At 43.2% G+C, this 25,474-nt stretch overlaps 1 protein-coding gene across 1 annotated transcript in view; it reads left to right on the plus strand.

Moving 5' to 3' along the window:
- AOPEP (aminopeptidase O (putative)) overlaps nucleotides 1-24,762 on the plus strand; it is a gene marked incomplete at its 5' end in the record, with an annotated part of 191,565 nt that extends 166,803 nt beyond the window's left edge. The window contains 3 exon segments of the mRNA XM_082012852.1: nucleotides 2,637-2,753; nucleotides 21,291-21,377; nucleotides 24,070-24,762. Of these exon segments, the coding sequence (XP_081868978.1) occupies nucleotides 2,637-2,753; nucleotides 21,291-21,377; nucleotides 24,070-24,210 (345 nt within the window). The 3' untranslated portion in view covers nucleotides 24,211-24,762.
- Between the last annotated feature and the right edge of the window lie 712 nt (nucleotides 24,763-25,474).

Consider the following 25,474-nt stretch of genomic DNA (forward strand, 5'->3'; position numbering starts at 1 on the left):
AACCATTAAAAAGCAGCTTTGGAGATAGTGTTATTCATATTGCTATGCTTGGGGAAAAGAAGATTTCTGAACCCCTGAAGGAATTTTGTGGTCGTCTCCGTCGTGAAACTTCGGCCAAGCTTTCTGCCTCTTTGCTTAGGATAGGCTTTTCTCTTCGGCGGTGTCTGTTTTGTGAAAAGGGAGGGATAAGAAAGGACAGAGAATTTTGTGTTGGAAGTGGTGGGAGAGCAAATGTAGTAGCTGTGCCCACTAGTGCCACTTTGCTTACAGGTCAGTCTGCACTTCTTCTGCTGGGGCCCCCACCCTCTCTGCCGCTGCTCGGTAGCTCCTACCTTGGACTTTAATTAAACCATGAGCTGGAAACTGGTATGTGAAGTCTCATCTTGGGCAGCTGGAACATGGGAAAAGAACAGAAGCCATGGTCTCACATCTCTTTTTTTGTTGGTTTTTTTTTTTTTCTTTTTTTCTTCCCCCCCCGCAATATCAAATCTAAACTGATAAGAGTTTAACCTGCAATTCTGAAAACTTTTCACCTATAATGCAGCACTAGGCTGAGGTAAATTAAGGACATGGCTGTTGCTCTGCCGCTGTGATTTTGTTGGCTTCAGTGAGGTTCTGTAATGTTACCTTAAACAATAGCTTTCTGTGGGTGAATCTGTATAGCAATTATACTGGAGATATATTATAAAATAATAACTCTCAGCTGTTCTGTACCTATGTATTCAAGCAGCTGTTCCACAGTTTCTACAAATCTGGTATTGCTGTGCAGTCTTTGTAGTTAGCAGAGAAGGCTTTCTAAATCAGAAGTTACCTTTCCGTGCATGGTGTTCTGCAACATTTCGGATTTTATTAGTGTTCAGAATGAATGCAGTTTCCAAGCAGAGGCACTTCCCAGAAGGCTTCCCTGGTTTATTTTTTGGAGTGTCTCACCATTCCCCAGGCAGCTGCTGTTGGATTACGCAATAAATGTTCAAGCTGGCATTTTAGTAACTGTCCTGAAGTTGAAATATTCAATATTTTTAAATGTCTGACTATTTTTAACAACTCCCATTTTGTTGGCAGACTTCAGTATTACTTGGAAAATGTTCCAGTAAAAAACAGTAAGATGTGAATTTTTTTCAGTGTCCAAGAATGCAACTTTAATAATAAAAAAAAGGAAGGAAATAAAAATCCAAGGAAACCAGAGCACTAAAATCCTAGAAATCTCTTTTCCTCTTCATTCTGATTTAGGTGCTAATGCTAAACTATGTCAGACTAAAATGAAAGAAAATACCATCTTGCTTAGTTAGCTGTTAACAGCAGTATTTTTACAGATTAAGACTCATCAGAAGACCCTTGATATCTTCATGAACTTGCTGTTCCCAGGTACAGGCTTTTTCGGCCCACATAAAGAGCCCCAGCTGTGGGGTGTGTTCTCGGAAGAGGCATTTCCTATGGAAATTCCTAAAATGAAGGCCGGCTTCATTTTGTACCTGCTCAGCGTGTTGACGCAGCAGAGGGGGACGCGGGCAGCAAGGCGGGAGCCGAGAATCGCCAAGTGGGATAAAAGCTGGAAGTAGCGTTAAAGTAATGGGATGTCTTTCTTTTGTTAATCTGTCTGGAGAACATGAGAAGTGAGCAGTGCTGGTTTCTTTCTGTGTGCAAAAGCTTAAATTCACATTCTTCCTTCCGTCCTCCTTCCTCTTTTGGTGCCCTGCAGTGATGAATCGTGGGGAAGGCTCTGGGGCATATAACAAAGTTCTGACTGATCACCCTGAACCCTCAGTTTCCAATAGATGCTTCCTGGCAGCTGGTGTAATTTCTGTCTGAGCTCTGTTTGAATTATTTATTTGTGCATCCAATAAGCCTATTAAACAGAGCACTTAAGTACTCGCTACATCAGACTTCTTGTGCTTTAGGTTACATTGGCTTCAACTTGAAAATGAACCCAAAGGTTCATTTGGATGATGCGTTCTGGAGTCTGGCGACTAGCTACTAAATATATATGCATGTGTAGACAGATGTAGACTGTGCGTGCCATAAACATTACACCCATGCGCCTTTACCATGTATTTATGGATGGCTTATTGCCATTGTTGTTGCCATGGCACTAGAATATGCCTCAAAATGTGTCATTACGACACTTGTTTTGTGGGTCACTTATTTCTGTTGTTCCTTTCTTCACTGTAAGAATATCATGCAATTGTTTGTATAACAGATAAAAATGCCACTCTTAAAAATTACACATTCATATGTCTGGTTGATTCCTGAAATTGTGCACTGTAATTTATTATCTTTTTTTTATTCCTTCCAAGCTGAAACAAAGTGGAATTACTTAGCATATGTATTCCATAAAAATCTTACTTAATAAGCTATGATTATGTTTCAATGAGATAAGCATGGTTTAGTTCTGATCTAACTATAGTACTGAATACCATGGAAAATGAGTCTTAATTGTGCCCCAGCACAGAGTCTTTCAGGATACAGATACATAAACCCTGAGGCTTTTCAGAAACCAGGTAGAAGTTCTTGTTGTATTTCCAGCACATGCTGGATGTACACGGGTTATCACAATCTTGTCCTCTTCGGTTCATTTCAATTTAATTGCTCAGTCAGTAGAGATCTTTATTCACACATGGCATTTGTTTTCCTCTTAGCTTCTCCCTGACCAGCTGGTCTTACTTCTGGAGTCTCTCTTGGAGGAGAAGACGTTGTGTCCTAGAATACTGCAGTGCTTAGAGAAAACGTACCAGCTCCGGGAGCAAGATGCTGAGGTAATTCACTTCAAAAACATCTCCCTAACATACACCATTGCATTGTTGACTAGGAGTGACAGTGTTCCACTAGGATCCAGGCTCATTCCAGGTGTTTTTTTCCCTGTCTAAATCTGAAATTGGCTGTTCTTAACTCCAGTATTGTTGCATCTTCAGATGCCTTATTTACTCAGTATCTCTGTGTGTTTTGTGTAGGTCCTGGTGTGTTCGCATACCGTGGTAGGAGGAGGCAGTGCAGCCTAGATGCTGTTACTGTTGTACATGTACCTTGGGCGGCACATTTGCTCAATTGTTAAATTTCTCACTCTGTCATGGTGACTGTGTATTAGAGCCCAGTTTATTTTAGTTGTGTGTATTGTCTCCAGATTCAGTCATGTCTGTTAGGGTCTAAAATTACTCTTCCCCATGGTCAGCCAATATTGTTCCTCTTCGAGTGCTCTGAAGTCTCACTGAGGATTTAGAAAAGTTTGCTTTCCAGAGAGACCATAGTATGTTCTGGTTTTGGGCATGAGTCTAAGGGGGAATCAGTTCCTTACAGTTGCTTCTAGTAAGTGCCAGGGATATTAACAGTCCCTGAGGAAAACACTGTTTTATATGATATTGTAAATGTGCCTTCCCCATCACAGGCACTTATGAGGCTAGCATCCCTGCTCCGAAGAGCTCTATGTCTTTGGGGGGCAAACCAGTAAATCCTTATTACCACACGCAGCACTGGCTGTTTTGTAGAGTCCCATGGATTTCTCAAGCTGGGAGAGTTGTGACGATTAAGGCAGCAGAGGTTGTGGCTGAAAACACCCTTGCAAGGATTCTTTGCTTCCGAGTATGTAGTATTCAGGAGGGGAGGTAAGAAGATGGAATCAGTCATGAAAATAAAGGATGTGTAGATTTATGTATGAACAAGGGTTAGTTATGAAGTAGCATATGATCAAACCAATGTGCAATGATGGAGCACAGTAAATTTAACATGACATTTGACTCTTGTTTAATTAGAAACTACTGTGAAGGCTGTGGAAAGTCAGTGTGCGTGACTTATCCTGTTATAATTGGAACTTTATGGCAATAATTAAAATTGAAGGAGAGAGCAAAATCTCTCGTTACTGTAACACTGAAGATGGTGGGTGGACGCTTAAAGCACTTGGGAGTGCAAACATTAACGTAAAGATCTATAGAAGAGAGGTCTAGCTTTTTTCAGAAAAACATGGACAACATTTCTATTGTTGTTGTTTACTGCACCTTTTTACTTTTTTATTGATACAGGTTTCCAAATGCCAGATTTGTTTTAATTAGTACTTGAACCAACACTTCTATTTATAGGTATTAGAATATATTTTAATCACATCTGAATACCAGTGAAATGTCAGGGGTTCTATAATGGGAAGAAGAATTAATAGGGAGATAGATCAAAGCAATAGCTGTGGTGTTGCAGCTTCATGCCTGTGAATTGTAAGCACCAGGCCTCAAACTTTGGTTTCTCAGGTTTTTCCTTTCTCTCCACTTTCATGCTTGCTTTCTTCTGTGTGGTGTCGTATAGAAGTACACAAGTGGTCTGTCAGAATTTTCTTTCTTTAAAAAAAAAAGGCAAAATTATGTCCTCAGTGAAAGGAGCATAATCTCCATTTTATTTTACAAGGTGAAACCAAGGGCTTAGCAGACGTTGAGAAGTACAACTAAGATAACATTACCATTAGCATTTTACCAGTCATCAGACGCCAGACACCTACAGTCCTTTAGAGGGACTGTTAGCTTACACGTACCTGAAGGAAGGACTCTCCATGCCTCTCTCTCCAGTATATACACAGGGCATTTTTCTTGTTGTGACCTAGGGACAAAGAACCACAGTCCGAGCCTATAGCTGAGCTGTTCTTTTCTAGATTTAATTTGTGAAGACATTAATCACGTTCAGTGATCCTGTTGTGTTACTGAAGTTCAAATGTTCTCAGTAGCTGTATGTCAGAAATGGATCGTTAAAAATACAAGCATAAAAAATTGCAGGCAGGCCAATAAAAAAACTGTCAATGTCAGAGGTTTTGTTAAGGGATTTTTGTAAGTAAGGTTGTCAGCTGTGTTCCATCCAGCAGCAGAAAGTTAATAAATAAGAACTTGTTTTCTTACTTTTGACAAGGAGCGTTTAAATTCACATTAATCTTCTGGTAGGGATTAGCAATGATATGGCCAGTAGTATGTGAGACTGGTACGCAAAGAAGTATGTTTTTTTGTATTTTACACGAAGTTTAGTCTTAAAAATTGTACGCAAAATGTCTGCACATGCGAGAGTTGGAAGGCTTTCCCTGTATGTATTGTAGGTAGCTAAAAGACCTTCTTACAGCATCAGGGGAGTACAAAGGAGAGCGTGTATATGTGTTGCCGAGTACTCTTGCAAAGGCAAGGATGTCCCACATTTCATAGTACTTAGGCGGAAAAAGTAAAGGATGTGGATAATCTCACCTTGTCAGATAAATGTGTTGGTGGAGTAAAGGGGACAGTTGCCTGGTGGACTTTACCATTGGGAAGAAATCAGCAGTGAACCACCCTGCTCCCTCTGCCTGTTTTAAAGGACCTGAATGTTCTGTGTAGACGCTTCAGTCCTGTAGCACACTGTCATTGAAGCACCACACCAAAGATAGCACTGGGAAAGTACTGGGGAAAAGTTGCCCAAAGATTGCTTGAGCCTCGTTGACTGGAAATGGGTTGTGTGTGCATTGGGCTTGTTTTGTCTTTGAGTTACTTTACAGTTCACTCATTGAGAAGCCTATGCAACAGACCTCCCTAACTCAAGTTTCACCAATGCTGCAAGAGAGCTCGTTATTGGGGGGCATTTTGTCCTATGCAAGTACAGCATGGGAAATCCTGGTTCACGTTGTGGTGTTGGGTTGATGGTTGGACTTGGTGATCTTAAAGGTCTTTTCCAACCTTAATGATTCTATGATTCTATGTTTCTTAAAGATTTTGGATCTGTATTTCTGAAGCATTTTTATTTCAACTTTAAAGTTCAGTGCACTTGTTGTAAAACCATGTGCACCTGGTGGTGTCTGCAATTGCCCACGGTGATGTGCAGGTCTGTCCTCAGTCAGTAAAGATTGCCAACAGCACTGTTTGGTACTCCTGACCACTTCTTACTACATGCATGTCCAGTCTTACCAACGAAAGGGCACACCTTACTTAGAAAGGAGAGGAGGGTTTGCAGCATGTTACCTGCCTTGTTTTGATTCCTTTATAGCAGCCAGGAGAGGAGAGAGGTGTGAGTCAGCCTTTGCCCGGAATTTAACTGTTGATCTCTGTTCAAGAAGTGCTCAAGCTGTGTCACAGGATCATAGAATGTTTGAGTTGGAAAGGACCTTTAAAGGTCATCTAGTCCTGCAGTGAGCAGGGACATCTTCAACTAGATCAGGTTGCTCAGAGCCCCGTCCAACCTGACCTGGAATGTTTCCAGCGATGGGGCATCTGCCACCTCTCTGGGCAACTTGTGCCAGGGTTTCACCACCCTCATTGTGAAAAATTTCTTCCTTATATCTAGTCGAAATCTATGCTCTTTTAGCTTAAAACCATTACCCCTTGTCCTATTGCATCAGGCCCTGCTAAAAAGTCTGTCCTCATCTTTCTTATCAGCCCCCTGTAAGTACTGGAAGGCTGCAATAAGGTCTCCCTGGAGCCTTCTCTTCTCTGGGCTGAACAACCCCAACTCTCTCAGCCTGTCCTCACAGGAGAGGTGTTCCAGCCCTCTGATTATTTTGGTGGCCATCCTCTGGACCTGCTCCAACAAGTCCATGTCTTTCCTGTGCTGAGGGCTCCAGAGCTGGATGCAGGACTCCAGGGAGGGTCTCACCAGAGTGGAGCAGCTGGGCAGAATCACCTCCCTCGCCCTGCTGGCCACGCTGCTTTGGATGCAGCCCAGGATGTGGTTGGCCTTCTGGGTTTTGAGCGCACATTGCCGGCTCATGTCCAGCTTTTAATCCACCAGTACCCCCAAGTCCTTCTCAGCAGGTCTGCTCTCCATCCCTTCATCCCCCAGCCTGTACTGATACAGGTGCAGGACCCTGCACTTGGTGTTGTTGAACCTTACAGTGTTAAACAGTACCGGTCCTAATACGGATGCCTGAGGGTCACCACTTGTAACTGATCTCCATCTGGACATGGAGCCGTTGACCACTACCCTCTGGATGTGACCGTCTGGCCAATTCCTCATCCACCGAACAGTCCACCCATCAAATCCATATCTCTCCAATTTAGAGAGAAGAATGTTTCAGTGTCTTTCCTGGGATCTCCTCAGCAATTGAAGATAGTTCCTGCCTCTCTGAAATGAGGTCTCACCACAGATACGGAGCATCAGAGGAGGGTGGAAAGTCAGTGGTAGCCTCTCCCTTCTAAGATGACTACTGATTTGAATGCTTCAGCTGAAAAAAAAAAGTTAGGTAACATATATATGATTCATAATGCATAACACATCTACGATTGATAGCAAACTTCGAGCCGCAAGAGCCAGAAGTGAGATACTGATGGCTGACTCACATTTCAAACTGGTCTGCCCCCAGTCTTGCATACTACAGGAGGCTTGTAGAGCACCTGCCTAATTGCAGAATTTGTGACTCTCTCCTATTTTTTTTTTGATCCATTTCTATAACAAATCATGATTTCATTTTCTATTTACTGTTCAAACCTTGGAACATCTGAGAAGGCACAAAAGTACAAGTTTCTTTTCCAGAGATTAAATTCACCAATGTGAATTGTTTGAATTGAACATATTCAGTATAGGTTTAAAGAATGTTTTGAGAGCAGCGTTTCAAAGTTTAAAGCCATTTTTCCATCACCTCTCAGTGCCTTGAGCCCATCATGGCTCATACCTTGTCAGACAAGTGATTGCATGGAAGAATGATTGTGTCCTCAGTTTTCTCTTCCTGTTCCCTGTTTTCCTGCTATGTAACAAGATAGCTCATGGACAGGCTATGTCTCCATGAAATAACACATGACCTGTGTCCAAGAGAAGCATGAGAAGCTGGCTTCAGTTTGAAGATTGCAAAGTCCAACTGGAAGTTCATCTGACTGAGGAGAACTGGGATATGTTATAAAGGAGCTACAGGTGCCACCAGACAGCATGCTGGGATGGTAGAACTGAAAGTGGGTCTGGGCTTGTTTTTGTTTTGTTTCTTTCTGAGGTGGCCGTTTTATGCAGATACTCAATTTATTCAATGTCTAACATCTGGCAGAACGTGGAGAGTTGCTCCACATGGAAAGTTTATGGTTGCAAGTGTTTTTTTAAGTCTGCCTAACCTTGGTGACACCTCTTCTGATATGGCTGTACAAGCTTATCTTGTTTGAGCTCTTGAGGATTTTCACTGAAAAAAATTTGAATCAGTTTTATCTAATATTATATAATATAACAACTATCTAAAGACAACACTGGGAGCTCTGGATAACACTCAGTGAATCTGTTAACTAGAAGAATCCTGTGATTATTTACGTTATTTCTGTCGTAACATCTTCATTTGGTTAGGGAGCGGCCCTTTACTTGTGTGTACACAAGATGACAGGACGACAGAGTAGCCTGCAGAATAGAAACAAAGGCAACAGGGAAAAGATCACTAAGGCCATAGAAGAAGGGCAGTGGGTGTATGTGACACTTTCAGTCATGTTTGAGACTTGACAATATTTCTGCAAGTGTGTTTTACTTGTTGCTGAATTATCTAAGACCTGGTGATAAAAAAATTCAGAATGTGGATGAAGCAGAAAGATTTATGCTGTATTTCCCCAGGCTTTTCACCACAGAGTTAGCTTTTCTTTCTCTCCTACTGCAGACATCACTTTTTTATAAAATATTTTGCCTGCACAGCATATGGAAAGTTGCTTTGTTAGTTTTCCTTGTCTCAGCAAGTTGGCTGAAATGCTCTTCACTTACATAATGCTTTCCCTGTATTCAGGATCATAATGTGGTATATTTTGGGGAGAGAGGAAAGACTTGTAACGGTTTCTGCAGAAAATGTGAGTAAAGCGAGTTAAGATCATAATATCGTCAGTCATGTGGGTGGCGTAAAGCCACTCTCACACAACTACTTCATTGTGCATGAGGTCTGCCTATGAGACCAAGGCTATAAAGTGGTGGCATCTTATTTCACTGACAGAAATCCAGTCAGGCTAATACAAGCCATATAAGGTGCTTGGTGTCCTAAAAGTTGGTGAGAATTGTGTTTAGGACACAACAACTTTGATTCATTGAGCTTTTCTAGCCCATGACAAGCTGGCAGACGCGGAACCAGCAGTGAATTACAACGCGGTGTCTGTCCAGCCGCTTCCCATTCCATGGGGACTGCCTTCGGCTGAGCACGTTCTCGCACCGGGTTGTTCGGCTGTCCTGCCAGTCGTGGCTGGGCATTGTTGGAAGGCACCGTTATGGAACAGAGCTCTGCGGAGTACATTGTAAAATGTGGGAAGAGGGAGCTGCTCGGGAAAGGTCAGTCCACGCTCGCAGGCGGAGGCACTCGGCGAGCTTTCCTTTCATCACAGCCCCTGGGCTAGTCCTCCCTCGGGGCTGGGGCTTGGGAGCAGTGTCCATCTTTTGAATAAAATCAGCAATGTGTCGCAAATACCCACCCCGGGCTTGCCAATCCTTCTTGACTGGACCACAGAGCAAGAGCTAGGCACGTTTCAGGTAGAGGCGTTGCAATCAAACAGGCAGATACGCAATCCTTCTCCTTAACCTGTGTCGTCGTTGGTATGAACCACCAAAAAGGTAACAGCTTGAGCTCGTGACCACGTTACAGGACATTACTTTCTTCAGAAGTGTATACAGTAATGTTTTGTTTCTGCAAATGTAAAATTAGTTTCTGTACTTACTCCATATCTAAACATAGGGCTTATTATTCAATTTCAACTCAAGTCAGGAGGAGATGCTTTATTTTGTATATGAGAGTACGTTTTGCAGGACTTACAAAGCTGCTGTGAAAATTTATCACGGATGCGAAATAAATTTCACCTGCCTTTTCCTTTCTTAGTGCATTATTGTGGTACTAGAGATAGGTAGGCTTACAGTGAAGAATTTTTTATTTGCAATTGAATTGCAATTAGCAGTTCAGTATTTAGGAATTGGGAACTTAGAAAAAGCTCTGTGGGGGCACCAGCCTGCATGACAGATTTGTTTCTGGAATAGATCAGATTTGAGGTTTGTGTACCCAACTGTTACTCCCGGAAAAGAAAGAAAAGAGAAGAAATGAGAGTTTTCACAGAGTGAAATCTCTGTACTGTTATCAGTCTGATGCTTGTCACACTCATCCTCACAGGAATACTAATTTTTTTCCCTATTCTTCTCCTGATACTTCCCTTGGCAAATACTAGCAAACAATATCTCGCTGTCACAGAAAATCTTTCCCATTTTCACTAGTAAAGGGGCTAATTTCAGAGTACAGTAGACTGTCCCCATCTCCTGCAAAGGAAATGCATTGACCAGAGCAGCAGCCACTTGTCAAAAGGTCCTCTGTGATCTTGATATGTTTTGAGTCTTCACCCTGTTTCATATTCTTACGTGTTGCATCTAAATTCAGTTTGCAGGCTCTTTGGTGCGGTTGGTATTGGTGTTGCTGTTAGTAAAGGTAGTTTTTCACAAGCATTCGCAGGAGATGGATTTTTTTTTTTCCCCAATGAAAAGGAACTTTGAAAAGAGTAGCTTCTAGGAATATGGCACTTGCTTCCTAAAGATGAGGCCCAAAATTCGATGTGAGGCTAAGAAAATTGGATCAGGATGAGGGAAAGCGCTTCCAGTAACAGCAATGGGAGTCATCCCCTGGGGCTGACCCTGGCTCACGTGCCTGTCGTAGCCGAGTGGATGTGTTGGGATGAATTTGTAAGAGTGACTGAAGGATAATCTCAAGTAGCTGCAGTTTGGGTTTGTTTTGTTGCTACATGCAAAATATCCTTCCATCAGCACAAGCTCTCCGAAGGGTATGATCAGAGTGTGAGATTTATGGAGCACTGGAAACAGCTTTGCACCAGGCAGCACTCCCGATCCCGCACCCTTCCAGTAGCCAACAGCAACATGCTCGTTCCAAGTGATCTCACTCGCTGCCGGGTGGCATTAATAGGAGTTTCCAAGCCCCTGGCTGGTGCCATTACTGGCACAGTTCACTTATCACCCCTTATTTTTCTGACTGGTTTTCGGACTTAATTTCCTCCTTATCTGGTAACCCAACAACTTAGCGAGACTTGGAAGGTGAGGGAGCTGATGGTAAGAGGGAAACAAATATGGAACTGAGTTGGTTTGGGGTTTTTTTTACTGTTTATGCAGAGAATCCATGGAGGAAGGGATTGGAGATAAGTTCCTGCTTTTTTGTGTCCTATTGTCTGGAAAGGAGAATTAAGTGGTGGGGTTCTCTGAGCTTCTGAAATCAATCCCAAAGGCCTTCTGAATTGGGTGCAACTGCTCTATATGAAATTTTATACAGTATTTCTGTGTAGGGCAACACAAACCTAGCATAGTAATACAAACCACCTGGCCTCGTCATGAAATTTAAAAGGTTACTCAGTTTGCATATATATGATAGCACTGACTTGGTGGCCAGGATGTCAAGGAGAATGTAGTTTTTAAAATACAAACAAAAGCTCCTAGCCAACAACAGTAGGGTTTTTTGTTTCATTATGAAGCTGTAGGCGTTTTCATGCTTGTGTGGTGTATTGTCTTCGTTTGTTTGGGTTTTTTTTTAATTCTGAAAAAAAAAATCTGAAGATACTTTTTATTTAAAATAAGCTGATCTTGAGGCTACATCCAAACAGCTCATCTAGTATTTCTCATTCCTGTGTAAAGAGACTGACTGCATTGCAGGTTATGCCTGGGCAGGACCACAGAGTTGAAAAAGAGCTGGTATGCCATAAGCCCGTGAGGTCTAAATAGTGCAAGAAACAGGACAAAAATGCATTTCTGACGTCATTACCTTAGCCGCACGGATCTGGTCCCACCGCTGAGTCACTGACTTAACGTGTGGGTAAAAGTCTGCTGTCCTCCTTTCAACTCCATGCCATTTAAATACCTTCAGGGTTGCAGCGTGCTGGAGAGGAATTTTGTTGTGTTGCACATGGGGTAAGCATCGTCCTAAGCAGCAACAGCCACTGTGTTCTTGGGGACAGGGAATAAAGGAGGCGAAGATGACTCAAAAATCTGAAACATGGAGTAAAATATAAGTGCTGTCATTTCAGGAATGAGCATGTTTCTTCTCAGTTTATAATATCAATACATATTTTGCTTAAGAATTTTTGCTGGGGGTTGGGGAAAGGGGTGTGTGTGTGAGTGATGTGAAAGGTCTTTGTCTTTAGAGTCAAAATCTGGTGTTTAATTGTTTTGAAAATTGGAAGCAAAGTTTTAAACTATGCAAAACTGGAAGGATGTGAGCACAGGCTGGGTAGGCTGGCTGTGACCTAAGCTGTGGAAAAGCCAGGCAGCCACATTGTTCATTGCCTGGGATTTGACTATAATTTTCTCATGGAGCTCCAGATTCTGTCTAGGACAATAATCTTGCCTGGCAATCGCAAATGTTTGGACCATAGTCACTGTGGGAGACCAAAGATAAAAGGAAAGCGCTTTTTTTGCCTCTAGTTAGAGAGGGAGGAGGTGGAAGTAGAGGGATGGAGAGAGGGGCATAAGCAAAGGGGATAGCTTACTGTTGCCTTGATACTTGCAGCAGCCTTTCCTTTTGCTGAACAGGGGTTATAATTTAATAATAATTGGTAACAGGCGGCTAGTGTGCTTGATCTCAAACTCTTCAGAGTTGGATTCTTGCTTCAGATGTATGGGTGTTTATGGGCTTTTTCCCACTACAACGTTTGGTTTTATAAGCCCAGCACACTTTTATGTGCATGTATAAATAGCTTGTGTTGAAATACGTATACAAACACTGTATGGGTAAAAACGCTGGGCAGACTTGGTCTGGAGACAGCTGGGAGAGACAGTGGTGATGGGGAGTGTTCGACTCACTGGCAATGTTGATACTAAAAAAAAAAAAAAGGTGACACCAGAGCTATTCTAGCAGATATAATGTAGATAGGCATTTCAGTAGGGTGTCGGAGGCAGTGCGGGTGGGGTTGCGTGTGAGGTGGAGAGGCAGTTGTGGTGATGCGTTTTGGATAACGTGTCAGCTGGGATGCATACCTACAGCCAAGCCGGTCTTACCTTGCTGGAGGTGTGGGGCTTGTCCCTGCAGTACCTCCTGGTGGAGGCTGCAGTGTGAGGTGGTCGTACCTGGGGAAGGACCTGGTCTTCCTTCCCCTCCCTCTGAGCTACAGGATCCGCCGGCCCCCCAGCACCCTGTCCTTACTCGCCCACGGCCCGCGCCTTCGCGCCCGCGGCACCCAGCTGGGCGACGGGACGAGCGGGAGAGGAGGGCGGGCGGGCGCGAGGCGCTGGGAGCACCCGCCAGGCCTCCCCTGGGGACGGGGAAGGCGCGCGGCGCTCCCCGCCGGCATGGGGCTGGGGGCCACCCTGCCCTGCCGCGGGGTCCCGCCGGGCCGCGCGAGCCTTTCTGCTGCCGCCTGCCAGAAGGCAGCCCTGCTGCTGACTGCCAGCAGGACCGCAGCAAAGCGCAGCCCAGCGCGCGGCTCCAGCAAGGTCGTTAAAAAGGCGACGGATGACATCTTTTCTGCCATCTCCATCTTGCTGCAAGCTGTGAATGGCACTAAGGCTCCGGCGTGCTGAACAAGCAACACTGAAGAGGCAGGGGAAAGGGGAAGCATTTGGTTCCAGTATAAGTAATGTATTCATGTTTTTAATTAAGGCTTATTTTTAAAAACCTTTGTTTTTCAAATTAAGTGAGTTCACATGCTGTGTTAAACATTTCCTTACCTCACATGCACCATGATATAGGAGCCGCTCCCCTCAGCAGGGAGATGGCGGCAATGCAGACGGGAACGCGGTGAGAAAAGCCTTCGGGCACGGCGGGGACGCGCTATCCCAGCTGGCGTCGTCGAAGCTGTCACGCTGCCTTGGTGCTGGTGGCCCTCTTCTCATCGAACTGTGCTGCAGGTCGCTGTCCTGTCATGGGTTTGTTGGTCCACCATAAAAGAAGAAGAAAAACCGGAGGCCAGCTCCTGGTGTGCGTCCATCTCCTGTTAGACGGGGCAAGGAGGGGCAGGCTGAGGATCACTGAGATTACAGAATTAGGTGTCCTAAACCGAGTCACTTATTCACAGTGACAGCTTTGACACCAGAAGAGAGACGCTGCCTGTGCCACCTTTGAAGAAGAATTAGGCATGGCTTCTTAGCCTTTTGCATTTTCTGACTTCTTTTGGAAAATGTTCTTCTACCAACACAGACGTCATTGATCACAGATGGAGCCTACATAGGGAGAAAAGTGTCTGGTCTCTAATTGGGAGCTCTCTGTGAACCTGAGGTGGGGAAAAAAGGGCGTTTGTCTTTTCCAGACAAATCCTCAGCGTGTGCTTCATTGCCAGGAATGAATCTCATCCTGAAATGCTGCCCTTTGGTCACTGTGCCTTTCTGATCACAGCGAGCAGCGGGGATGCCCACTGCTCTGCTTGGACTCGCCTAAGCAGCATGTTTGGTGATTCCTGGGCTTCTGTATGCTTATGTGGGAAAGAGTCTCCACGCTGGGTGTGGAGAAGCACGTGTTTTATTTGGAGGTGGAAGTGGAGTCATGTTGACGGTCTGTGAGAGCTGGAGAAGGCGGCGGCTGGTCAGGTTGCTCTTCTGCAAGGCGCTGGTACTACGGAGACTTCTTCACGGTACAGTTCAACTGCGTTGTGTAAAACCGGGTGAATGCTAAAACAGCAGCATGTGGTTGGAGGGGAGGGGAAGGGACATGAAGGAAATAACATGCACATAAATCACATTTATAAAGGTGAGAAGGTTCAAGGCTGCACCTGTTGCTGATTGAGGCTTGCACAGCTATGGGAGCAGGCTGCCTGGCCTGCTAGCAGACTTGCGCAGTTACGGGTTCAAATGCTGCCAGTTGTCCCACAGTCTGCTGTTGACCAAAAACCAGAATTTGTTTTTTAAAAGCTTGATTGTACAACACCTCTCTTTTCTGTTACTAAATGGAGGCAGTTGCTGCGTGAGCTCTACCCATAGCGCTCCTTCAGTGCTGTCAAGAGGAGGAAGGAGAGGCAGAGCTTGCAAGTCCTCCCCTGTTGCCAGCACCCCTCATAGTGTCCAACTGCTTGATCTGTGCAGAAATGGAGATCAGGAGGAGTAAAATGAATTAAGAAAGTAGGATATTGCCACCAATATTACCAAAATCGAAAATCTGGTATTCTGCTAAAATTATTCTGCTAAAAGATTTTAAGTTGCTTTCCAATGAGCAGTTCATACTCCGGGTTTTAAAGTATTTAGACCTCTTGTAGTTCTCCTCAAAATGATGATTAGCTCCTGACAAAAATTGTTTTGATTAGCCATGCCATTATTACCGTAGGGTTTCCTGAATGACTGCGCTATGTTTTGCTGGGCTGTCAGCGGGCTAAGATACTCATGCAGTGGGATGCTCAGAGGGAAATGAGGTTGTCCGAGGTGGCAGGAATTGGCATGGAGCTGCCTGTATGATCAGTGATGTCCAACGCAGCGCGTGGTGGGGCTCAGCGGAGTCAATCCGCCTCGGGTCCAGCCGCCCCATCCTCGCTGAACAGCCATCCCTCCCACGACTCAAAAATAAAATAAAATGAGTAAGGCTACCAGAAACTGGTTTTTAGATTTGAAGTCTTACCATAATTTTGACCGTAGCTCAGGAAAATTAAGTGTTTAATATCGAGAATGTGCACTGCACTGTAAGAAACAGCATTAATTGAACCTTGACACTATGAGGTCTCAGGAAAAAAGGTTGCCATCAAAGATGCCTGCAGCTGTGACGCCGTATCTGGCCCACGGTTCTTTGGCCCCGCAGTGTTGTCAGACCTGAGACACAGCTGGAGTTTGTGATCCAAGATACAAGCTCACTTAAGCTGTTGGACAGCTGCTTTGCTCATTCTCCTGACAAACCCCTGGCATACACGATAATCGCCGTTACGGAATCCTTGTCAGAATGATGAATCCATTCTGCTTGCGTCCAGTGGGTTTTTGGCTATTGAGTACATTTTTTCATGCCAAACTGGTACTCTGTCAGCATAGTTGTAACACATATGGCTGCTTCATTGCTCCTTCTGAGCTGCTTCAGCATCCCTGATCACCTTACTTGTGTAAACGTTCATGAAACCAAATTTGCATCAAAAGCATGCGTATACTGTGGCATAAAAGATAGGAATGCCCATTTGAAATCCAGACTATATAGAATGAAAAGTCACTGATGCAACCTGGCTGATGTATTAAAGGGTAACTATTTCAGCTCAGATAGAGGGGGAAAAAATTAGATTATTAAATGCACTGTAAAATTGGCAATTCTTAAACTGTAATTATTCTATGTTAAGCAATTGTAAGACCTGTTTTTCAGTCCAAATATTGCCCTGTAACGTGTGGCATTGTTCCTTAATTATCTAGGAAAATGATCTAATATTTGAATACATTTTATGTGTAGATAGGAAGAGATTGGCGATAAATGCTTTCAGATGGAACAGAACAGCATTCCGGTCCTCTGGAGATACCAGCTTCCTTCTTTTTTAATTAAAACTAATCTGTTGTAGCATAGCTTGGTTATTTGAAAAAGTGTCTTTCTAGTTTTTCCTCTACAAATTAGACCGGAGTCTGGCCTCTGAGAATCTTTAATTGAGATTCAAGTTGTTCAAATAATTTTTTTTAATGGAGTCTGAACCTGTGTTTTATAAAGATCACATATGCCTCCTACCTTTAATAAAGGTTCCATTTTGTTGGACAATAGCTCTTACTGTATTTCAAATTACTCCATTTTCTAAGATGTCTAAATATGTTGCTTTTGTTCAGTGATTTAGATTTGTTGTCTCATGGCGCCTTTTAAATTGGATCCAGCTATTAGTAAAATGTACTCATTTTCCCTGAAGCTAGTCTCCCATTCTGCAGACCAAAGGCTTAGTGAACTCTAGCTTTTTTCCCTCCCTTTAATAAAGGCATGGTTTAAATTACTTGCTTTCTAAATCTTATTTGTGGACCTTAGAAGTAAAATATTTTTTGCTTGCATACATATGATTAAGAACATTAGCAAGCTAGATCATTACAATATCACATATAAAGTTTTCTGTGAGGATGTTTGTTTTAGGCTTGTCTGATCATTTGTGTGGGGCAGGGGAGAATAACATGGATTAGGCAAGTAATTTATCACCTGAGTCAGAAAAAAAATAATTACCGCTTTAATTTAACACCTGTTCAAAATAATTTAAAAATATTGTTTCTCAGGTGTGTCATTGGGAGCTTTTCTTTGGGAAGTCAAGCCACATATTTGATGCCTTCGATGGGTTTAGTCAGTCAGCTTCAAGCGCCATTTCCCAAAATTGGCCCAGGTTGATAAAACAAAGGGGCTGTCTTAGAGGTGGATTATTATTATATTCTATATCAGCATTTATTTCAGTTAAATAATCTCGCACAACAGCTTGCATTCTCTGAAAACAGATTAATACAGCATAATTTTGGTTTCTCGACATCTTCCATTGCACTGATAAGTACAGGTAATGTTTGAGTTGCAAATGATGCTGTGCAGTACTGTGTGTTTTTCTTAAAATGAAATTGAAAGTTAATATGGGACCACTGGAATTATTATTTGTATAAGCTGCTGGCCCTAAATTTAGGACTCTCTGGTATCTGACAGTAGCATTCCTTCAAGACATTTCATCTCGGTGCTAGCCAATGGTTAGATCTTGATGTGGCCGATGTTCATGGAAAGTAAGAGCTGGTTTCCAGATGTTGCACCTGAGACAGGGAGTGTCTCGGGGCCTTCCTGCCACCGAACCGTGCCTCGGAAGTACGCTGCTAACACGGGCAGCGTCTTGCAAAACTCACAGTAGCAATCGTCATTTAGCCTGAAAAGCTGGTAGTGGAGACGTCCGCACCAGCTGCGAAAGCTGCAAAAGCAGGGCACGAGGAAGCCACAGTTCCCAGGCGATGAGGGTCCGTCCATGAGGAACCTGAGGTCCCGGCAGACCTCCATCACCCACCCAGCTGCCTCTCCCCACCCTGAGGAGTACCAGCCGTCAGTCATGGGCTCGGAAGGACAGCGCTCAGCCCGCAGTCGGAGGCTGGGGAGATAAATTGGCGTTTGCAACGTTGGCGCATGGGTCCCTGCAGCTGCCAAAGCAGTAAGAGCACGTGTGGGTGGGTGGGCGGTTACAGGTCTTGCTTCAGATCCGAAGTCGTGCGTGCCGTCTGCCAGCAGTAACAGGCAGGACTGCTGTAGATTGCTTTTCAGGTTCAATTTATATTGCTTACGGTGTAACCAGCCAAAATGACATATGGTGTGCGTCTCTGAAGCCTGCAGAAGAGCACAGAGAAATGTGCAGAGAAAATTTGGAGAGGACTAATGGATTCTTACTCTTGCCACTGAGTGTTTGCTCCTGGGAGGAACAGAAAGCCAGGAAGAGCATACACAGGATGCGGTATGGTTAGCGCAGTCCTACCACAAGCTACTTAGTTTTCAAAATTTCCTTTCGAGACTGGTTTGTTAAAAGTGCCTGTTCACATGACTCATTCATTAGGCTGCGAAGCTGTGGGGCCCGTTTTACTTTTCCTGCTCTAAGCATTGGATGAGACGTTGGGAACTGGTTCCCGCCCCCTCCTCCTGCCCCGTCCTTCTCTTATGTGAATAAAATTCTCATGTTTGTGGTATCAGCCTAGGGCGCGGATTATACCAGAAAAATTAACTTCCTCATAGTGCGTGTATCTGAGAAATGGCTGCGTTCGCTTTAGCTGCAGCTTGTGTTAACGTGGCCAAGCCCTCTTGCACTTAGAGCCGGCCTTGGCTTCTGCCCTCTGCTCGCTGGGGTCCCATCCAAGAGCCGGGAGAGCCGGCGGGGCCGACCACCGGCCCGTGAAACTGGCCCTTCAGCCACGGCTGCTTCTCCTGCGTGTTCGCTCTGCCCTCAAGAGAGCGTCTTGGGGCTTTTTCGGAAAAGAGGAGGCAAAGGTGTCACCTGAGGGTACCAGGCGTGCTGCTTCTGCCCCAGCTGGCACAGCGCCGGCGTTTGGATCTGGATTTGTGCTCGCCCTGGGAAAGAAAGGGGAAAAAGCGAAAGAGAGAAAGGAAAAGTGTGTATTGTCCCAGATCTCGCTCAACGAATACGTATTTTTAACTATTTGAAAGGAGATTGATTGCCAAGAACAGGAACTCTATAGAGGAAGGAGCGATTCAGGAGATGGGCACAGCTTAATTGTTCCGTGTTTTCCAAGGCTGTTGGGCTTCAGATGATCAGGCTGTGATACAAATATAAGGCAGACATACACAACATCAGCGTGTGAGGAAGTAGCACCACGTGAACGCCTTCGCAGGGAGAACTTCTGTTCTGCTCTCCATGCAGCTATCATGGTCACACAGGGAAGGGCATGTTGGGGACGAGCTGGCTTCTGCACTGTGCGAGCCAGGTCCCTGCTTCTCATTGAAAGTACTCAGAAACGTAGGCCCTAAAGTCTTATGACCTCCTCCTTTAGGACCAATAAATATTTTAATAACTGCAGGGAGAAAAAACAGCTTCACCAGGAGCTATGAAGAGAGCCCCATTCCGAATACTTTATAATCTGCTGTTGAAATATTCTCACTGAAGGCACCGTTTGAGATCTTGAGCAGAGACAGACACTGAACCTCATTGCTGACTTCCCACATGAAGTGCTGTAACTGCTGGACCATGAGATGTAGAAGAGCAGTGATCGCAGGAGAGGACCATAGTCGCTTTCTCCTACTTGTTTCTCATACATGCTATGAGAATACACAATGAATTTTTTTTTTAATTACATGAAAGAAGGTGCAGGATAAAGTGTGTCACATGAATATACACAACTTTTAAAATATTTTAATATTCTGTTTGGCTAGCTCACCCTATGCACCTTTTTGAGCCTTGAAGGTTTGGCCGAGGCATGGAGCTGCTAGGTGCTATGAGAAACACTCTGTAACAAAGCTGGATTGCCTGGGAAGATTTTGTGAAGTTAAATGTTTGGTGTCTCCAGGGAGAAGCAGCAGCTGGGTAGGGTTTTGAAGGTCTGCATTATGATATCGGCATCTACAGCAAAGTGAGTTGAATCTTGGAAAGCTACCTACTTTCGTAGATTTAGCTCTGGTTCCACTTGCAGGCGTCTTAACTGCTTTTATTTTGTCAGCAAAAAGCTTTAAGAGGCAGCTTTCATTCCCTTCCATGCATTGCACTGCAACTGTTCAGTATCTTACATGCCGTGAGTGCGAACTCCACTCAGCCACAAAACCACTCGATATTTCTTTCCATCCATAAGCCAAGCTCAAACTGTTCAGTGCAAGAGGTCAGCTGGAAAGAGATACCCGGTACCCAAAAAGGACTCTTCCCTGACCTGTGAGCATTTATCACTTCTTGATTATGCTAATGGGATTAACATCTGATTGCATACCTCTGTGAAATTTTTTCCTGAGATGAAGAGTTGGCAAGGACCAGTACAACCAGGAAAGTATTTCCAGATAACCTTATTTCCAAAAGCAACAATATACTTAAGTTGGGCTTTTCTCCCCTCCCTTTCTGGCTTCCATTCTCGATGTTATCAGTAAATCTATCATGCAGAAAAAGGTTCATGTTCAGTTACTTGATATGAGCACAATTTGGACTCAGTTTTGAAAAATACTAGAACTGTTAACATTTTACTCTTACTGTGAAAGGCGATTGCTCTTACGTGCCTTGTCTTTTGAAAGATGGTAAGAACGAAGGCTGAAACAGAATGATTGGGAGGGTGGGAGGGTTTTACTGCACTTAACTGTTTTCCTTTTGGATCTGTGCTCAGCCACTAACAGAATATAAAATGTTAGGTTGATTACTACCTACAGCTGAGGAAGCCTTGCTGGAGAGTAAGATGATGCTTATGCCACAAGAATGACTAAGAACAACATCAGGAATTTAAAGACAACAACAAAAACCCCCACATGTAATTCATGATCACGTTACTTAAATAAAAGTATTTTTCAAGTGTGATTTGCTTGAAAATTTCCATACCTTTCATTGCAGTATGTTAATAACTTTTTTTTTTCCCGTAATGTGCATTTGGTAGAACAGCCCAGCTTTTTAAGTGTAGACAGATTTTAAACACTTTTCAAGGTGCTTAAAATCTATTACTGGCAAAGGGAGCATGGCAAAACTGTGTTTCGTTTAACTGAAAGCTCCCAGTTTCATGGCTTTATATCTAACTCTGACCCTTTTGGCATGGATTCACTAATAGTAAAGTTTACTAACGTGGAACCAGGAGTTTGTCTTTGGGCATTCGGAGTTTCCGAAGCCTGGGCTCACACACGCAGAGCACTGCACCTCTTACTGGTGTCGGTAAGGCATCTGCTGCTGGAGTCAAAAAACACAAACCCACCAAAAAACCCAAACCCAACAACAATGACAAAACCAAACTGGTTAGAGATGTGTTATTTATCAGCACTCACACAGACACAATACAGTTTCTTTTTTTTTTTTTTTCCCCACTAATATTTTTTTCTCTTCCCAAAGGTTCGTCATCGGTGGTGTGAACTTGTTGTTAAACACAAGTACGTGCCTGGGTATGGAGATGTTGAGAAATTTCTCAGAGAAGATCAGGTCAGTTACATTTTATTAGCAGTTTGAAAATAACCAACTTTAACCCTTAGTGTGAAACTAGAAAAATTATTTTAATATGTTTTCTTGCTGCAGTCTGTCAAAAACTTGAGTGTGTATTCATTTTTTGCCTCTCTTGCCCCTTAAACATTGCAGTTTAAGGAAGCCAGCTAGAGGTATTCAGTCCCACCTAAGCATGCTAATCTTCTGCTAAGTGGTGAAATGGGGTATATTCCCTCCTCTCCTTCCATTTTATGCAAGCCAGAGGTGGCAACGATGCTAGGAAGATGCCTCTCAGCATTGTTTCCTTTTGCAGGATGACAAAGGCAAGTCTACCTGTGAGCATTAATGCGTGTAGATACGAGCTAGGTGCAAAGCAGTCAGTGTTGTTGGTGACTTCAGTTTTCAAGACAGCATCCAGAAGGAGAGGCATAGCACGTGATGAATGCAGGCCTCTCCATGGCTAGGGAGTTGGTACCAGGAGATTGTGAAGGTCTTAAAAAGCTGGCCATACATGATATCTTTACTATGCCTTTATATTTAGGCTATTATGAACTTAGAATTCTAATTGTACCTCTGCCTTGTTCTTTCTACTTCACTTTTATTTATTTTTGTTCACTACGAACTCTGTAAAATAAGACATTCACTGCCTAGGATGACTGTTACGTATTTAAGGCGTATGTAAAAAATAGAAAATGTTGCCAGACATTGCATAGACTTTGACATACAAAGTCTAGGCAAGTTATAAATGTCTTTACCTTTTTATGTTGACAAGGAACAAAGCCATTTACAGCCAATGAGGTTTTTGTGCTTTCAGGCAAATACATTTTGTCACAACAGCACAATAAAGTTCTTGCAGTCTCTCGTGCGCTTCCTTCCAGCTCTGAAGTATACCTCCTATTTATATCTTAGCCAAGAAACAAACCCCAGACCTCCTGGCAAGCTCTTTATTTTAAATAAAGAAAAAGAAGCAGCATAAAACAACATTATTTATGAAAATAAGGAGTTCTACATATTGTGTGTGTTTTAATCCTATGAAAGGATGGAGATAACTACCAGCAGAAGCTGGGGGAGGGGTGGAGGGAGAATCCTTCAGTTCATGAAACCAAACATACTGTATTGCATTATGTTTGGAAGAGATACTATGCCAAATTTCCCTGCAGTGCAGGGAAATAATTTTTGCAATTTTTTTTAATGTAATCTTCAGTATCTTTCATTTCATTTACTCCAGCAGTGCATACAGTTTATGGCACAGCCAGCTTCTGGAGTGATTGCAACTCAAATCAGAGTAGTTGCATGTCCTTACTGATCATGAAAGACTTGACTTTTTTTAAAGTCTGGGAAAAATGCAAATGTGACTGTTTAAATCCTTTTCAGGACTACAAAAACCCAGTGTCTTTACTGCATGTTAATATTTAGGCTTGGGGAAGAATTACTAACACGGGGTAGAGAAGGTAACTCCTATTTGTAATAAAATTCCCAACATTTTGAAATTCTCAATGGAAGTGACTGGAGCCCAGCTTCAGGGCTGTGTGCATGCCTGGCGTGGCTGCCAGACCCTGGTGCGGCTGCAGACCCTGGAAATCCGAGTTCTTGGATCTCTGGATGGAAGAGAGCATGCTTAGGGGATTGGCGAGGAGGCTGGCGGCTTTCTGCCACTATGGGCCTTTTTCCTTTGATTTCAGTCTTTGTTAAACTTTAAATTTCCCTTCTTGTTGAAACTTAAGTTTTTGAAGGCTTCCCAGCCAATGCTAAAAATTGTGAGGAATAATATTAAAAAGTGCTGTCCAAATTTTTCCTCTCGGGCAACTGTCCAAACATTAAGTACAACTGTAAAAGTCAGTGTGCTAAGCCGCTAATATTTTGTCACGTGTATAATCCTATTTTGATAAGTGCAGCTTAATGCTTACTGAATTCCTGTAACTAGGTGAAACAAATTGTATCAGCAGAAAAAAATGGCAATCCCCAGCATGTGTGCCATTAAGTTAGCCAGCGCTCTGCTGCCTGCCATCAAAGGGGCCCAGATCTCACCCCCAGGAGCCCAGTTATCTTTCTTGAGAGCTGCTGTGTCCAGAATGAGTCGTTAGGAAAAGCCTGCTTTCGTACCAAACCAGAGCTTTGTGCGTGTTGAGCTGCATCTCAGGTGTAAAGAGGAGAGTCTGAAACATAGACCCGCTTGCATTCAGTTGATGTCCAGTTACAGAATTGCCAGATGGGAATTTTAGAGCGGACTGTTTCAGTTGACGTCGCTCTTTATTCATGTACATGTGTATAAACATTCCAATTTGAAAGAAAATGTGTGTCCTGTGGAAGAAGGGACAAGCTGTTTTCTTAAGGGGTGTTTGGAAATAGTTCAGGTAGTGGATAAAAGAAAACAGATTTCAACTTGAAAAGTGGCAAGAAAAATGGGGTGAGAAAACGTTTTCTTGTCACGACATAATATACACATCTTATATTAATATTCTGTTCTTACACACTCAATACCACATATAGACAACCATCCTTAGACTAAAGAGATCCAGAGAAAACTACTTTTTTGGGGGAAGGGGAGGTGTTATAGAGTATATGGTATTTTCTGTTTTCGGGATGTTTGTTTTGTCGTTAATTAAATGAGTACTAGAGGTCAATGGCCTGAAAACCAACTAGCTAGTTGTTACCAGTGATAGGATGCCCGTGTGTTATGTTTCTCTTTCAGGCAATGGGTGTGTATCTCTATGGTGAATTAATGGTGAATGAAGACGTGAAACAGCAAGAACTTGCACATAAATGCTTTGCTGCAGCACGAGAACACATGGATGCGTCCTCAGCCAAAGTGGTGGCAGAGATGTTATTCTGAAGAGGTGATTTTTCTTTTTAAGTTAAACACGCTGATTTTTCCTCATGCAGAAGGAATATGCAGAGCTCACTAAACGTAGTAAACTTTGGCATACCGTACAGCTTGTGCAGCTTGTGTCTGCTTAGCTCGAGGAGTAACTCTTGTTAAATACCTTGCCTTTTTTTTTTTTTTTAGCCCAGCTGTTGGAGCAGTGAGTTAGGTGTGTGTAGGCACTAGCTGGAAACCATGGAGCACAGTTTTGTTGTAAACTTTGTAATGGGCTGTAGAAGATGGAACTGTAAGTCTGAATGGCCGGAGAAAGCCAGGCTCCACCTGCAGTCATCTCCCATTCTGTATTCTTAACTCTGCTTACAGAAATTGCAATTGTGCAAGGAGCGTTTCTGTTTAACTGCATGTTGACTTTATAGTCAGCATGGTCTTTGAGAAGAATCTGAGCCCCAAGCCCACAGTGGAAGTACGAAGCTGTGTACTTGGAAGCAAATCTGAATCATGAATGAACAAGCTGATAATTTAAATATTTTTGTACAGTGAGGCCTTTGAGACTGATTATGAGGTAAGAAGAGTAGCCTTAACATGAAGAAGCTGCTTGATGTCATAATGTAATCTAGCTTGTTTCTGAATTTAATGGGCAGGAATCACCAGAGAAAAAGCGTAAGTGCAAGAAACAGTCACAAAATAAAGATTGCTGCAGGCTATAAACTGGTAATTTGTGAAGATATTCTCTATTTCTCAGTCTATTTGAGTAGCCGGAGGTAACCTTAGTGTTTGTACATGCATGTTTAACACATAACCAATTAGGATTGGTATGAAGGTCTCTTCCAGTACAGCATACCTCAGATTTCTGCTTAATGATATAATGCATCTGAGAGACTGATGGCCTTGGTTGTTCACATAACTTTACAGTTGATTTGTGGTATCAAAATTCAGGCATCTAGTTTAGCAAAATCATCATTTTCTAATTGGTACTGAGCAGAAGTCTTAATTTTCTCCTGTTCAAGCCTGTACATGTAGCAGTACTTGATAGCGAGTTCTACTTGAATTTGTGGTGTTTAACTTTGTTTATATGAAATACAGTGGATAGATAGCATGAAAGCAAGTTTGTTGATGAACAGCCATGTTGTTCTTCTGTATAAACAAGGACTGTGGCTGTCAAGAAAACTTTTTCTTAAAACTGGGTTAGACTGTAGAGTGCTGGGATATCAAGTATGGGGTAGGAGGTTTGCCTTCTAAAACAGGTAGGGCTAAGAGAGTTGCTTGTGTGCTC

This window comes from Phaethon aethereus, assembly GCF_964289735.1.
Source record: "Phaethon aethereus genome assembly, chromosome: Z".
Lineage (NCBI taxonomy): Eukaryota > Metazoa > Chordata > Aves > Phaethontiformes > Phaethontidae > Phaethon > Phaethon aethereus.